General features: G+C 32.6%; 1 protein-coding gene across 2 annotated transcripts; it reads right to left on the bottom strand.

The window, feature by feature from the left end:
• Nucleotides 1-101: 101 nt before the first annotated feature.
• On the bottom strand, nt 102-8613 carry LOC114421022 (mitogen-activated protein kinase kinase kinase YODA-like). 2 transcript variants are annotated; one of them, XM_028386771.1, is made up of 12 exons: nt 8479-8613; nt 5943-6666; nt 5115-5840; nt 4580-4667; nt 4278-4340; nt 3851-4011; nt 3087-3162; nt 2581-2640; nt 2380-2487; nt 1975-2211; nt 1773-1864; nt 102-1428 (listed from the first exon to the last, which is right to left on the bottom strand). In XM_028386771.1, the coding sequence occupies exons 2-12, from the start codon at nt 6500-6502 to the stop codon at nt 483-485; spliced, it is 3117 nt and encodes a 1038-aa protein (XP_028242572.1). In that variant the 5' UTR covers nt 6503-6666; nt 8479-8613; the 3' UTR covers nt 102-482. The 2 variants fall into 2 exon arrangements, with proteins under 2 accessions (XP_028242572.1, XP_028242573.1); XM_028386772.1 differs by having other exon boundaries at nt 8489-8611.
• Between the last annotated feature and the right edge of the window lie 5487 nt (nt 8614-14100).

Raw genomic sequence — 14100 nt, forward strand, 5'->3', positions numbered from 1 at the left:
CCAGAATTATGCTGATTCTTACAAGTTGCTGCAACATTTTGAGCAGTTGAGCCCCCAGATGCTGATAAATTCAGAGTATAGATAACATGAAAAGAGTTGAAGAACCCCCAAAGGCGACAGTTACAGGAGGAAACTCTTGATTGAATCAACTATGACTGGGTTTCTGCAATATACATTTGTTTCTAATTTCTATAGGCTGTGGCGCCACCACCATTTTCAGCTAGGATGATGATAAACCACGAAATGACAGCAATAAAGTTTATAATGTACACATTTCCTTAAAGCATGGTGAGACTGAATGTTGCGTCTCCAAAGAAAACGCAGACTTCAGAAAACCTTCTGAAACTCCAAACAAAAATAGCATTTTGCCTAGTACTCTAATGTAGCCATATTCCATGATCATGTAAACTTACACTTTCCAAATACACTTAACCTTCAAAACTTTAATGCCTGGTGTTACCATATGATCGCTGACATGCAGATCACAAGCCATTAATGCAATCAGGATTTGGGGTATTGAGCTTATTATCAAGGCATGCATTTAGGCGAACATAATCCCTCAACAGTTGCTGTGACACACAATCAGCCAAGCATGACTTCTCATCACGAAATTTTATTGGGTCTCCCTGGACAGCCCTCCTGGAATGGTTTGGAAGAGCATCATTATCAGATGAAACTACATCCCAGCAAGGATGTGTAGTTTGCAAGTTTCTCCCAAACTGCTCATGCTTAGACCCCTGATAAGCAGTATTTCCATTTGAATAAAAAACATTCGGAGGCTTTTGGATCATACCCACAACTTCATGTGAGAATAGTGGTTGATTTGTCTGATGAAATGGAATAGCACCGCCACCACTGGTTAGTGGCGAAGATGACCCAGACCCAGTACGAGGGCTAGATATAGGAATAGCACCACTTTGAGACTTTTGGATCATAGCCACAACTTCATTTGAGAATAGTGGTTGCTTTGTCTGATGAAATGGAATGGCACCACCACCACTGGTTAGTGGCGAAGATGAACCAGATGCAGTATGAGGGCTAGATATTGGAATAGCACCATTCCGAGACTTTTGGATCATACCCACAACTTCATATGATAATAGTGTCTTCTTTGTCTGATGAAATGGGACAACACCACCGCCACTGGTTCGTGGTGAAGATGAGCCAGACACAGCACAAGGTCTACCTGTTGGAATAGCGCCATTCTGAGACTTTTGGATCATACCCACAACTTCATGTGAAAATAGTGGTTGCTTTGTCTGATGAAATGGAATAGCACCGCCACCACTGGTTAGTGGTGAAGATGAGCCAGATGCAGTATTAGGGCTGGGTATTGGAGAAGGAGACATTCTTCCACTTCTATGCAATGATTTATAAGGCAAAGAGGGAGAAACGGGACAAGAGATGTTCCTTGGTGTATGAGCATTGCTGGAGACAAAGGGCACAAAAAAAGTTAATACCTTCCCTTTTGATAAAGTATGTTGAATAAAAAAAATTAAAAATAGCATAGGACAATTTGACCAATTTTTCTACGCAGCCAAGATGACATCAGTGCCTTTTATCATCACCTTTCCTTATCAACTATTGAAGCTTAACTATAAAGCTACTTACCTAAAATTAGTGCTAAAATAATGCAGGTTCCTAGCTTTTAAATATTCACATGTGATATGTACATGTCAGTACTAAAAATATTCATATGCACATGTAGACCATTGTATTTTTTCATTGCGATCTTTCTCATGTTTAAGTGTGCATTTGAGTTTGAGAGAAACCTTGATCCAGAACCAGTTCTCAAGCTTCTGAGTGGATAGATCCCAGCCACTTCTGAGTCTAAGCATAAATTATGTTTTACAGGTCCAACGGCCTAAAAGAAATTCAAAGTGATGAATAGTGAGAACTCATAGACAACATAGATATGCACAACCTCAGAAAAATAATGCAGCTGTGCAGAGGATGATTGTATGAATGACATACCAGAGATCTCACTGCATTTATTATGGCAGTTGGATCTTCTGAAGGAACGGCAGTTAAAATGGATCTTTCCAGCATAGCATTTTTAACAAATGGATGATCTAGAAGTTGAGCAGCTGAGGGACGATTTAGAGGATTCCTTTGCAAACAAAGCCTGACAAAATCTTTTCCATCTTCTGATAGATGATCTGGAATTGTAGGAAGTTCCTTGCTATTCCCAATCTTAAACAAAGCAGCAACCTTGAAACATGTAGTGTAAAACAGCAGAAACAAGTTATGCAATCAATGTTTCTAGACAAGCATGTGCTCTAAGTTCCCAACTAAGATTCATATATTTGTGTCAGAAAATAGATTTCAAATGTACATACAACAATGTTCAAGATGCTTTTAGTCTGTTTGCAAACTCACCCCTTCATATTGGCTCCAAGGAGGTTTTGTTGTTGCCATCTCCAAAACAGTGCATCCTAGACTCCATATATCAACCGCAAGATTACAACCATTTGAATTTTTTATAACCTATGTAATTGAGGCAGTGACAAAGATAAGAATATACTACAGACAAAGCATCTGCAACAAAAAGTGTTGAATGGATGTAGAAATCATTCTGACCTCAGGTGCCATCCAGTAAGGACTTCCTTTGAAAGAAAATGGACAAGAGGACCCGCTTATCTGCAAATTATTCCGGATAGGAAATATTAAATCATAGTGAGAAGCAGGTTGGCCCACCCAGCCAAAAGAATAGGGCAGGATAGGTTGGCCCCTTTTTGGAATGGTTGGGAAGGCCTATGCATCGAGGGTGTGAATGGGAGTAGGGATTGAAGAATAATGAGAATTGAATTTGGATTGATGTTTTTGGAGACCTTAAGAAATGAAAAAATATTTTTTTTTTCAGAAAAAGGCAAATAGTCTGATGGGTCAACCCAACCCATCACAAGCCACAGGTTATGTGGGGTAGGTCATGCACTTGATGGATTAAAATATGTAACCCAACCAACCAAACATGGCGCGTCAAGTAGGTTGACCTGGTCAGTCAAACCCATTGTGCTGATATTCAACTCAAGTCAGATTATCCAATGTCATAGAAGTTGAACAGTAAAACATATAAATGCTCTTACATGCTTTGCCATCCCAAAATCTGCCAATTTTATCCGCCCACTAGGGTCCACCAATATGTTTGCTCCTTTAATGTCCCTGATCAGAATGTAGTGATCAGACTAGGAGAGATTGTTTCACAAATCACAAACTATAATTTATACTATGCATAAACTTTAAAAAATTACAGAAATTCATGATAAGTAACAAGTCACAGTATTACACACACAATCTCAGAGCAGTAAGAACATAGTAATAAAATATGTAGAATAAAGATGATGGTGAAATTAATAAAAAACTTCACAAATTAGATAAAAATTAGTAGAATATGAACTGGGAAGTATATAGAAGAAGAAAGAATAGAACACAAAAAAATAGTGTTGCAAAGTGTGAAGGAACAAAAGTCAAAACAGAGGTAACTTTTTTATGGAATGGTAGCAAGAAGGGTTTCAAATTCTATTATGTTTCGAAAGCAAAAAATGTATTAGAAAATAGGGGAGAAATCACAATTTTACCCCAAAAAAACTAAATGTTTCAGAGGTAAAAATGGGTTTTTGAAGCCTATTATCATGGTAGTGCCACTATAAAAGCAACTAGTAGCAGCTGCAATAACTGCTACTGAAAATCTCTCTACTATTTGAATCCCATAGCAGCCCAGGCCCACTCTGCTGAGCTACTACGCTGTAGTGCGCTATTGACTACTATGATTGAAAAATGTTATAAGACTTTCGTATATTAGAATCAAAGACGGAGATAGTGAGAGAGTAAAGGCATGCACCAAACTAACCTGTGAACAGTGTTCTTGGTGTGCAAATACGCAAGTCCTAATAGAATTTGCCGAGTATAATTACGAATAGCAATTTCACCTAACTGGCCATATTCTTTAACCAGCTTATAGATTGACCCACCAGAGACATACTCCAAGTATACATAAAGTCTGTCATCTACCTGTTAGGTATAAAAATTTCATAAAGCAGTTAATACATTCTGAACTTGACAATTGATAATAGTTTGACAGTATCTGAACTCTGAAGCACTAAATTGCAATAGTAGCTACAATTGCAGTTATGAAGAAATTTAATTATGCGTTTCTCGAGACATACAAGCAATTATAATAAATGATTTGTGCAAACCATGTTTAAAGTCTTGATTTACATAAGCAAATTCAACAAGTGAAATCATTTACTGAATGAAGACAATAATTCAATAAATACCGTCTCAGATCCATAATACTGAACAATATTTGGATGCCGCAACTGACTAAGCATTGCAATTTCCTGCAAATGCCATCACATCTGTGAATATTCATCACTATATTTATATATAATATAGTCATTAACTTCAAAATTATCCCTAGTTCTTTATTGTTTAAAACAAAACGATAATTTAGGAAAAGGTTTTTTTTCGTACTTACTAAATGAGACATAATATGGACATTCCCAAAGAAAAGCAAGTGTAAAACAAGTAAAATGGATCATAGAAATGTATTCCACCTAATCTACACAAGCAAGCTTACTTGGCCAAGTTGCTGCGCACTTTCCCTTGATTTAGCATCATCAGAAAAAAGGGTTACCTCCTTCATTGCACACATCTCACCACATTCTCTATAGATCATCAGAAGTTGAACTAAGTCACAATTAAGAAGTTAAAAGGACTTGATGCAGAAAAAAAAAACATAAAGATAATCCACACACAAAGCATGAAAACAACAAATATCAATTTTGGAACAGGGTCAATGTCGACATTAACAGATAAGATGAAGTAAAAGGTGGACATATATGCATACTCAAACACAGCCTGCTTGATTAAGAATTCCAAGCAGTGACCATTGTTACAACAGCAGAATATATCTAGCACCCACTTGAGTAATTTGATACTTCTGTACTACCACTCCCTTAGTAGTTAACACCTTAATTTTACAGTTTGCTCTCATTTTTTATTTTAAAAATAGAATTGGGAAAAAAATGACCATTTGTACCAGGTGCCATAATTTAAAGAGGAGTACATACTACAGGATAACAAAAAGAAGATTCCACCCACTTGATACAGACCTGTTAAAACCAAGATATACATGTCCAAATGTTCCCCTTCCAAGCAACTGCCCCTTTTTCCAGCGTGAACCTGGGCTTGATGAATTTTCTGATCTGCCAGGACTACGAGGGGCTGAAGGAGTTGTCAATGCAGAATAGGTTGGAGAAAATGGACAAGATTTAGTGGCTGTTATTGGAGGAATTGCTAACTGATGATTTTTTTGTTTCACATCATCAGGACGTCTTGTAGGTGCTTCTGCTGCAGCGCCTCCAGCTTTAGGATGCAGAGGGGTCACAGTACCACTCTGTGTCCTGGAACTGGGACCAGGGCTTGTAATTCTGGGACTAGGTATTGAAGAACACTCAGGGCTACGCTTGTTCTGTGGCAAAATCATCTGTCCTGAAATATCCCCCCCAACTGAATTATGACCAGAATCACGACCCGAAACTGGATTATAGCAGCGCCCAGAAGGTATATCTGGATAAGGCTTTCCTGTGTGTAATTCAGAGTTCAACATTTGCTCAGGTCCAAATGCTCCCATTTGATTTCTAGAAGGACTTGACACTGAACTATCTGGAGCACTACACAAACCACCTGGTTGAGCTATTTTCAGATTTTGCAGATGTAATGGAGCCCCTCTTGGTGAGGTTGATGAAGTTTTATTATTGCACAACTGAGGAGATGATTTTGAGGATGCTCTTGAGTTTCTTTGGATAGTAATAAGTGACTGATTCCTGTGCACCACACTTTAGGAGCATAGAAATAAATGTAGTTACAGAAGGAACAAAATTAAAGGTAAATACATGGAAAGCATTTAAAAACATGTGTCTAGGAGGAAACAAACCCACCTTAAAGAACTATTAATGGTGGCTGGGTTTCCATTTTCACAGTCAGATGCCAGTGGACTAACAAGATGTGGCGAATCAAATGAGTTGCCACTATCAATTGAGCTGTCACTAGAAACAGATGCAGAGGCTATATCTCCTGCTGCATCTGTAGGATCTTCCTTGTTTGATACATAGCCAGGTTTTTGAAGAGGAAAATTCAGAGATAGCTTAGAGCCTATGGCTCTTTCCAGTTTTGATGTTAAAATAACTCCAGAACTTACATCAATGGCAGCTGGAAGATGTGACCCTGGTAATGGGAGTGGTTGAGAAAGAGGCCTTTCTGTAAAACTTGGAACGCGAGACACATGTGTTGAGGGTGATGCTGATGTTGAAGGTGTGAGAGATCTAGAACCCTTCTTAGATATGGCATCATCATGATGTCTCCTTGACCTTCCTGATTTATTGTTGCACTTCTCTTCAGAAGTATTCTTTAATTTCCGCTGTATTGTATCAATAATAGTTTCCTTGTTTGCCTTCCTCTTCGACTCTTTGGAAGAAGACTTTCCCCACCACAACCGCATGTCTTGGGAAAAGCTTGCCAAAAACACAGGGAAAGAACAGGAACTATTTACAAACTATGGGTAAATTCACATTTAGCATTACAGCATAATATGTTTGTAATTATAATTAATTCTGCCATAATTAATTCAGCCAATGTTCCTCGGAAGTGCCTCGCCATAATACCCTGTACCGAGACACCCAGTGTTAGTTTATTCTCTCCAAAAATAAACATTTAATAAACAAATCATGCACACCAAAAGGTTGGGTATAAGCAACTGAGATCAGATAATTTATCATCTATGTTGAAAACTCAAATTTTGATCTATGTTGTAGTAGTCTATGGCACTTATTGAAACCTATTACATGACAATGTACATTACAGATGCTTTTACATTCTCAACATAAATCCAAGGAACACAGGAACATTCTCAGGTTAAAAATTAGAAGGCATGCTGATAATATGATGGTTCTAGGAAATAAAAGACAACTTGAGTATTCCATCAATTAAGTTTTACAGAGTTATAAATTTGTCACAGTCAGTTAGTGCCAAAGTGCCCCCCTTAAAATCCCAGAAACCACAGCTCGAACTTGTTCTATAAAGACAGTAACATCATTTTATATTCAGAACATAAAAAAAGTGAACCACTGGCACAGAAATAATGAAGATAGTTTAGATGTTGAGTTTTATAATTAGGCAAGGTGCAACAACAACAACAAAAGCCTTATCCCACTATGTGAGATCAGCTACATGGATTGTACGATGCCATTAGACAAGGTTCACTAAGGCATAATTGGCATCCAACCCAATGTTTTAAATCCCGGATAGTGGCGCGTAGCAGCCAGCCCCAAAAATGCTATAGTAGGAAAGTAGAACAGCCGCTATTTTGAAATATGTTATATAGTTCATATAATGCATACTATATACATGTAAATTCTCAAAAATGATAAAAAAAAATGAAAATTAATGGCATTCATAATTAACAATAAAAAAAAGTCAGGTGTCATAAACAAAACATACTAGTAAATACCAACAAAAGCCAAATACAAGTTTCTCAGAAAGAAATCATCAATTATCTAAATTGAAGTCTTCTTTATCATTTTCAATACAATTACATCTGTAGATTTCATTTTTTGAAAATTGAAATCCCAAAAAAGACCTAATGTCTCTATTCAGAGGGCTTTTTTCGGAATCAGTACATAGCACCACCACGGCCGGTATTCAGCCCACTATTTGGCCACTACTCTAAACCGCTCCACTACGGCAGGCCTGTAGCAGGACCACACCACTACGTCACTGTAGCACGCAATTTAAAACCCCGATTCCAATTACCTAAAGTGGGATAATTCAAAAGAGAATTTAGCATTTTACCTAAGCACAGCAATCAACATGTAATAAACATTTGCCAGAATACTTCCAGCCTCTTTGTTAACGTACAATGAGTCGTAAAATGCAACAAATGAAACATTCATTTCTTTCTTGAGAACAAACTTGCCACTTTCCAGCACACGCACACACAGTTATCTAGTCCTTTTCTTCTATTTTCTCTCTTTCAGTTTTGTTTTCAAGCCAGATAGTATAATTATGCTCTAAACACGCACAACTAGCAGATAACATTGCTTAACAACATAAAATCAGCACATGCGAAGCATAAAGAACCGATCACAGAATCGTAGAGGCATTCAACTCATATCTACTTGTTTAACAAACTCTCCGAAACGAAAACGATATCGTAAACAACAAAATTCACGAAGAAATCGACTCAAAATCGCACACACTAGGAATGCCAGCAGCAGCAACTAATCAACAAAACAGCGGCAGCAAATGAAAAATGAAATCCGATTCCTAAACATAAAACAGTAACCGACACTTAACAATTTCAAATTCCAGAAGCAAGCATGCAAATGATCCTTCACAATGATAGGTTTCAAAATACATAGCTTATTATTCAAACCGGCACAAGAAATCAAACAAGAACAAACGACACCGTAAACCTACATTTTCTCACCGATATGTTTCTTCAGCACCAAAACATTGACACTTTGCTGAACTGAAGATATGAACCCGTTCATCACAGACACAGTGACGAGAAGTTAAAGAGAGCCATGAAACACACAAGTACAAAACAAAGCAATTCAGTTTAGTCTTATTAACTTATTATTCCCCTGAGCGTTAAGTGTAGTGAGAGAAACTAATTAAATAATACTAATAATTAATGTACCAAATAAAATAATATTAATAATTAATGAGTTTTTAATTATTTCAACTTTGAATTAAATAAAACATTAAAATGTATCCGATCGGTGCATGAACGCGTGGGAACAACGTCGTAGTAGGGATCTGACCGTTAAATGGTACAAAGAGGCGTAAGATGAATCACGAATCATGCCATCGTTCGGTTAGGGAATTGGTGATTAGGCACGAGCACGGTATTGTAGTGCATCTCTAACTAGAGAATGTTTATCTCATATTCAATAATCAGATATTCAACTCAGATATTACGCTGACTTTCTAACTAAGAAATTTTTTCTTTCTTTCTTTACTTCTTTTCTGTTTTTCTCGCTTCTTCTTTTCCTTTTTTAATCAAGTTAGAGAATATCCATTAATGTTTTTAAATCAAAGTGAAAATTTATAAATACATCCAAATAAAATTTTTTAAAAAAATCTTATAAGATGATACTTGTGCGGTAATAAGTTGCAAACCAAATTCATTATCGGTAATAGATAATTTAAGGTATTGTTTGATGCAACTTGTTTTGGACTTTCCTTGTCCTTTTAAAGAGAATCAAGTCAAAGGAGAAAGAAAGTCAAATGCTGTTATATAAAAATACTTAAAATAAAAGTTTATCTTCTAAGAAAGAAAAGATGAAAAATTATCTCTTAAATAAACTAACAAATAAACAAATTTTCTCAAAAAGTTTAGCTTTTATGTTATGAATTAATGAAATATTTTTTGCTGTGCGAAAAAAAAAAAGTGGCTTATTCATTAGCTCTATTTTCAAATTAATTTTGTTGCACGAATTTTTTTTTTTAACTTTTTGTCTCATTTTTATGTGACAAAAATCTAACATATGTGACTAATAACCTATGAAGCTTGGTTATTTTATCTTCACTAGTGTTATTGAGTTCAATTTTTCTTTTCTATAATCACATTAAATTTTATTCTAGTGGATAAAAGATGGACTAAGACATAAATAATATTTGTTTGTATCCTTTAAATAAATAATTTAGAGCTCGAATCTTAATAAATTATGTTGATTTATTTTGTGTACACTCACGATCTTCAATAAATATTAATTAATATTCTTGACAAAAGCTAATTCATACTAATATCATCTTTAACACAAAAAATAAATAAAGGACGGTTTATAAAAAAACACTTTATAATATTAAATATTTGCATATATCTTTTAACTGCATTAAATATTAACATATTAATTAACACAAATATACTACTTTTTTACTCATAACATTTTAAATATAATATATTTAATATTTATACTATACTCTTTTGGATGCAAATAAAATTTTATTAACTAACATATTTAAAAAAACTTTATTATATTGAGTACTTATATTTTAATTTTATTATCATTAAAAAAATTATGTAAATTAAATTAATTTTATGAAAGTATTTATAAATATATTTTTATTGGACAAGATAACTAGTTTTTGATAAAACTAATGCTTTTTTTAAAATATTTTTTAAGTTATTAAACTAAAAATTGAAAAAATAACACTATTTTTTTAAGTAAAAATTAAAAGGAGTTTTTAAGGTGCAACTTTTGATTTAAAAGGAGTTCTTAAACCAAAAATTGAAAAAATAACAAACAACTTTTTTTTAGTTATTATTTCTTGCTTAAACTTAAAAAAATTGGTCAATCACACCCTAGGTCATTTTTATATCTTTAATTGCATCTTTAAAATTTTACTTTGTAAAGAATATAATAAACGATGTTGATGCTATTAATGGTAAATATTTTTTCTATTTTCACGTTGACTAGATATTTTTTATTATTGAATAATGTAATAAATTTTAGATGGATATTTTAAAATTATTTTCTATTTTTAAACATTTTGAAGTTAATAAGGGAATATAATTCAGAAAAAAAAATTACTAAGGTAATATGGATATTTTAACATACATAGGAATAAGAATCCTTAATACAAAATATATGTTTTATAAATATAATTGTTTTTCTTTTTTTGTTACTGATAATTGTTTTTCTAAATGGTCTATTCAATTAATATAATCATTAAATCACATGATATTATACATATTTTTTTGGTTCATCGTGTTTGTAGTACAAATATGTTAATGATTAATTCATATCAAAGATCTTGATTAACTATTTTTAGCAAAAAAAATTAATCACTTTTTTTTATTCAGAAAGTTTTAATTTGAGACTAATCTTGTTGAATATTTGATTGACCACCTATAATATGATTTCTCTTCTAATTTTTTTTTATTTACAAGATTCAAACTTAAAATCTCACTTAATAAATTTAAATCCAATTTTACTTGAAATAATGAGATATTAACATGCTATAATATAAGATGATTCTATGCACCAAAAAGTTTAGATAATTGAGATATTTTATATGTGTAATAAATAACAAATATTGTTTATATTTTAAATAGGAAATAGATCAAATTACATCCGTGTAAATTATCTTTATTATTGTATTATTCAGTCATTTTAATTATATGATTTTATCATAAAATCTACAATTAGATTAAATTTTTCTATCATATAACTTTATTTACAAAGTTTTATAGGCTTGATTAACTTATGAAAACTTTTAGACATATCCTATTAAATGAAATTAGATAAGTTTCATTATGAAAGTCTTATGAAATGTAGGGTTGCTTATTTATTAGAGGAATCATTAATTTATCCGAGTAGCTTCAAATCCTTCTAAAATCTCGTGACATAAAACCTAGTTGGAATGTAATCAACATTTGCATCTTACTCGGGCCTGTGGGGACAACACCTCCAAAGATAGGTTTTCTTTTTTTGGAATGTAATCAACTCTTAGTTTGTAGTTTGAATTTTATTTTTTTTAGTTTTTAAAAACAAAAAAGAAACGATGTCACTCATCACACAGTCACATGAAACTGTGATGAAAGTATCCAGAGAGAGCACCTCCATTGTCCGAAGAAAAGACTTCTATGAGGGTTAAATAAAAATTTATACACATGTACGATTGTTCTGCATTATATTGGTGGGGGTTTTTAGTTTCGACTTTTGATTGCCTGTTTCTACAAGACTACACCAAACACAATATTGTCTCTGTTATAATTATTGCATTGCATGGTTACAAGAAGACAAATTAAACTTTGCAAGATGTTAATAGCTATATTTCGATTTGCCAACCCTTCGCGATCTGGAGTGCGACACTCCATGTTTGGTTAATTTTGTGGATTGAGGGCACATGACCTTAATTTGGGGTTACTAAATTTCTTTGCCATGAAAATGACTTACATGGTAGAAAATATGTAGAACTATATATGTAATTTCCGCATTGCACGGGATTACTGTGTATATTTATTACACAATATTAATTATTATTATTTATTACATAATATGAATCCTTTTATGTTTTTGAATTTTTTTTTATTTGAATCTATATATGATTATATTAGATGTAATAAATGCCGTTTTTTCAAGTGACATGTCGGCATTAAGCATAACCATCAAGTTCTGGGTGTGCATGAATGTCAACCATCAAATTCTTGGTTAGAAATTGATAGAAAAGTTCCTTGTCAACCGGGATGTAATAAATTAATTATATGTAAAATTAATTTTTTATTTGGTCGAATAAAGGAGGCTGATATGCCCCTGACAGACTATGTATATAATTAGATAAATAAAAATGAATTAATTTAAGGTTAATCGTTTTTAGAATAAACCATATGTTATCAATGATTATTGATTATAAATTTAACTTATCATAATATTAGTTGAATAAATTAATTATATATACTTTTGAAATTTAGTTCATTAAGAAAACCATTTTAAATTTAAATAAACAAATGATATAATCTATTAAAATAATTTATTTATCAAACTAATGGAAGTTAATTCTTTGACTAATAAAATATGTTAAAAGTTAATTAAAATAACGTGTCAAACTTTACCTATCTAGAATAAAAGGAAAAAAAAATCATGTTTCTCTTGTTAAAATATACTTAATCAACAACATTAACTTGCTCAACATAAACTATTTAAGAATTATTTATTAAAAACACTCCATATATATAAAAGTCGTTATTAATCTTTCTCTTGTTTATTATTTTTAACTTTATTGACCGAATAATATACAAGTGACATCTCTATTTTTTCATCAACACATTTCTATCCATAATAAGATTTTAACCTTATAGAATTCGTTACTATATAATCACCAAAATAATTTTAGTTAGCAAGAGTGTTTAGAAAAGTAGCAAATCAAATAATTTATTTATTTTTGTTTACAACATTGAAAAAAAACGTTTTAAACACAAAATTAAAATTACTCTAATATTAACACGTGACATGACACCATTTGACAGAATCTTCTTTAATTTTATAATACATACTCCAAGTCATCGTCATCCATTAAAACATTTCATTCTGAATCATTGAATCAGATACAAAGTCATCCCAAGTATCTCACCTTCTTGAGGCTAACTAAACAGTTATGGTAAGCTTTGTTCTTGAGCTAACCATCTAGTTATGGTAAGCTTGATTTATTTATGTTTTCCGTAGTTAATTTTAACTACTAGCTAATCATGCCCACAATCAATGTTTTGGGTTTAATATTATCCCTTCACAATATGTTGGTTAACCAATCTAAATGACATCGATCAAGTCATCAACCCATATGCCCCTGTTATAGGAACACTTCCAAATCAGAGGCCGTCAATAATTAACTCCATTGCATGTTTCATTTAAAAGAAGATTGAGGTCATGTATCACTGCACGTAATTTCAGCTAAGACAAAGACTAATTTGACCACGGAAGCTTGCACTCTGAATTTTCAACTAGAGAAGCTTAACCGATCATCACATATAAGAATCCGTTTTTGTTAAAATTCAGGATTGGAGCAAGTTGATTGTTAATGTGACAATGGAAGAATTGTTCATGTTTATACAAGTAACAATTATCTATCATAATGTATTACCAAAAGCATAGATGATCAATTGATATGTAATTATTTAAATTTAATTAACCAATAGTTTTAAGTTCAAATATACATGTTGGATTAAATATTCGAGAAGAGAAATGTGGGGGTTTGCTTAACCCTTAAGGATCATATATTCTTAACTAATCTTGTTTTTAGAATATTTCTTGTAATTTATGAGAGAAATAAGAAGTAAAAAAGAGAAAATATGAGGTAAAATAATTAACATAATAAAGAAATAAAAAAAGTTGTAAAACTTGTTGTAAAAACTCATCATTATCACGTATTAATTTTTACATAATTTATCTGCGAGACACAATTAATGATAACCAATTCACCAAAAAAGACAGAATGATAATATTGTGTTAGATAAAAAAAAATGTTTTTGAGGGATGGATATGGGTCAAGGTTGACCCGATGAACTATTCAATTTGAACTAAATTGAAAGGGGAG

This window comes from Glycine soja, chromosome 8 (genome assembly GCF_004193775.1).
Source record: "Glycine soja cultivar W05 chromosome 8, ASM419377v2, whole genome shotgun sequence".
Taxonomy (NCBI): domain Eukaryota; kingdom Viridiplantae; phylum Streptophyta; class Magnoliopsida; order Fabales; family Fabaceae; genus Glycine; species Glycine soja.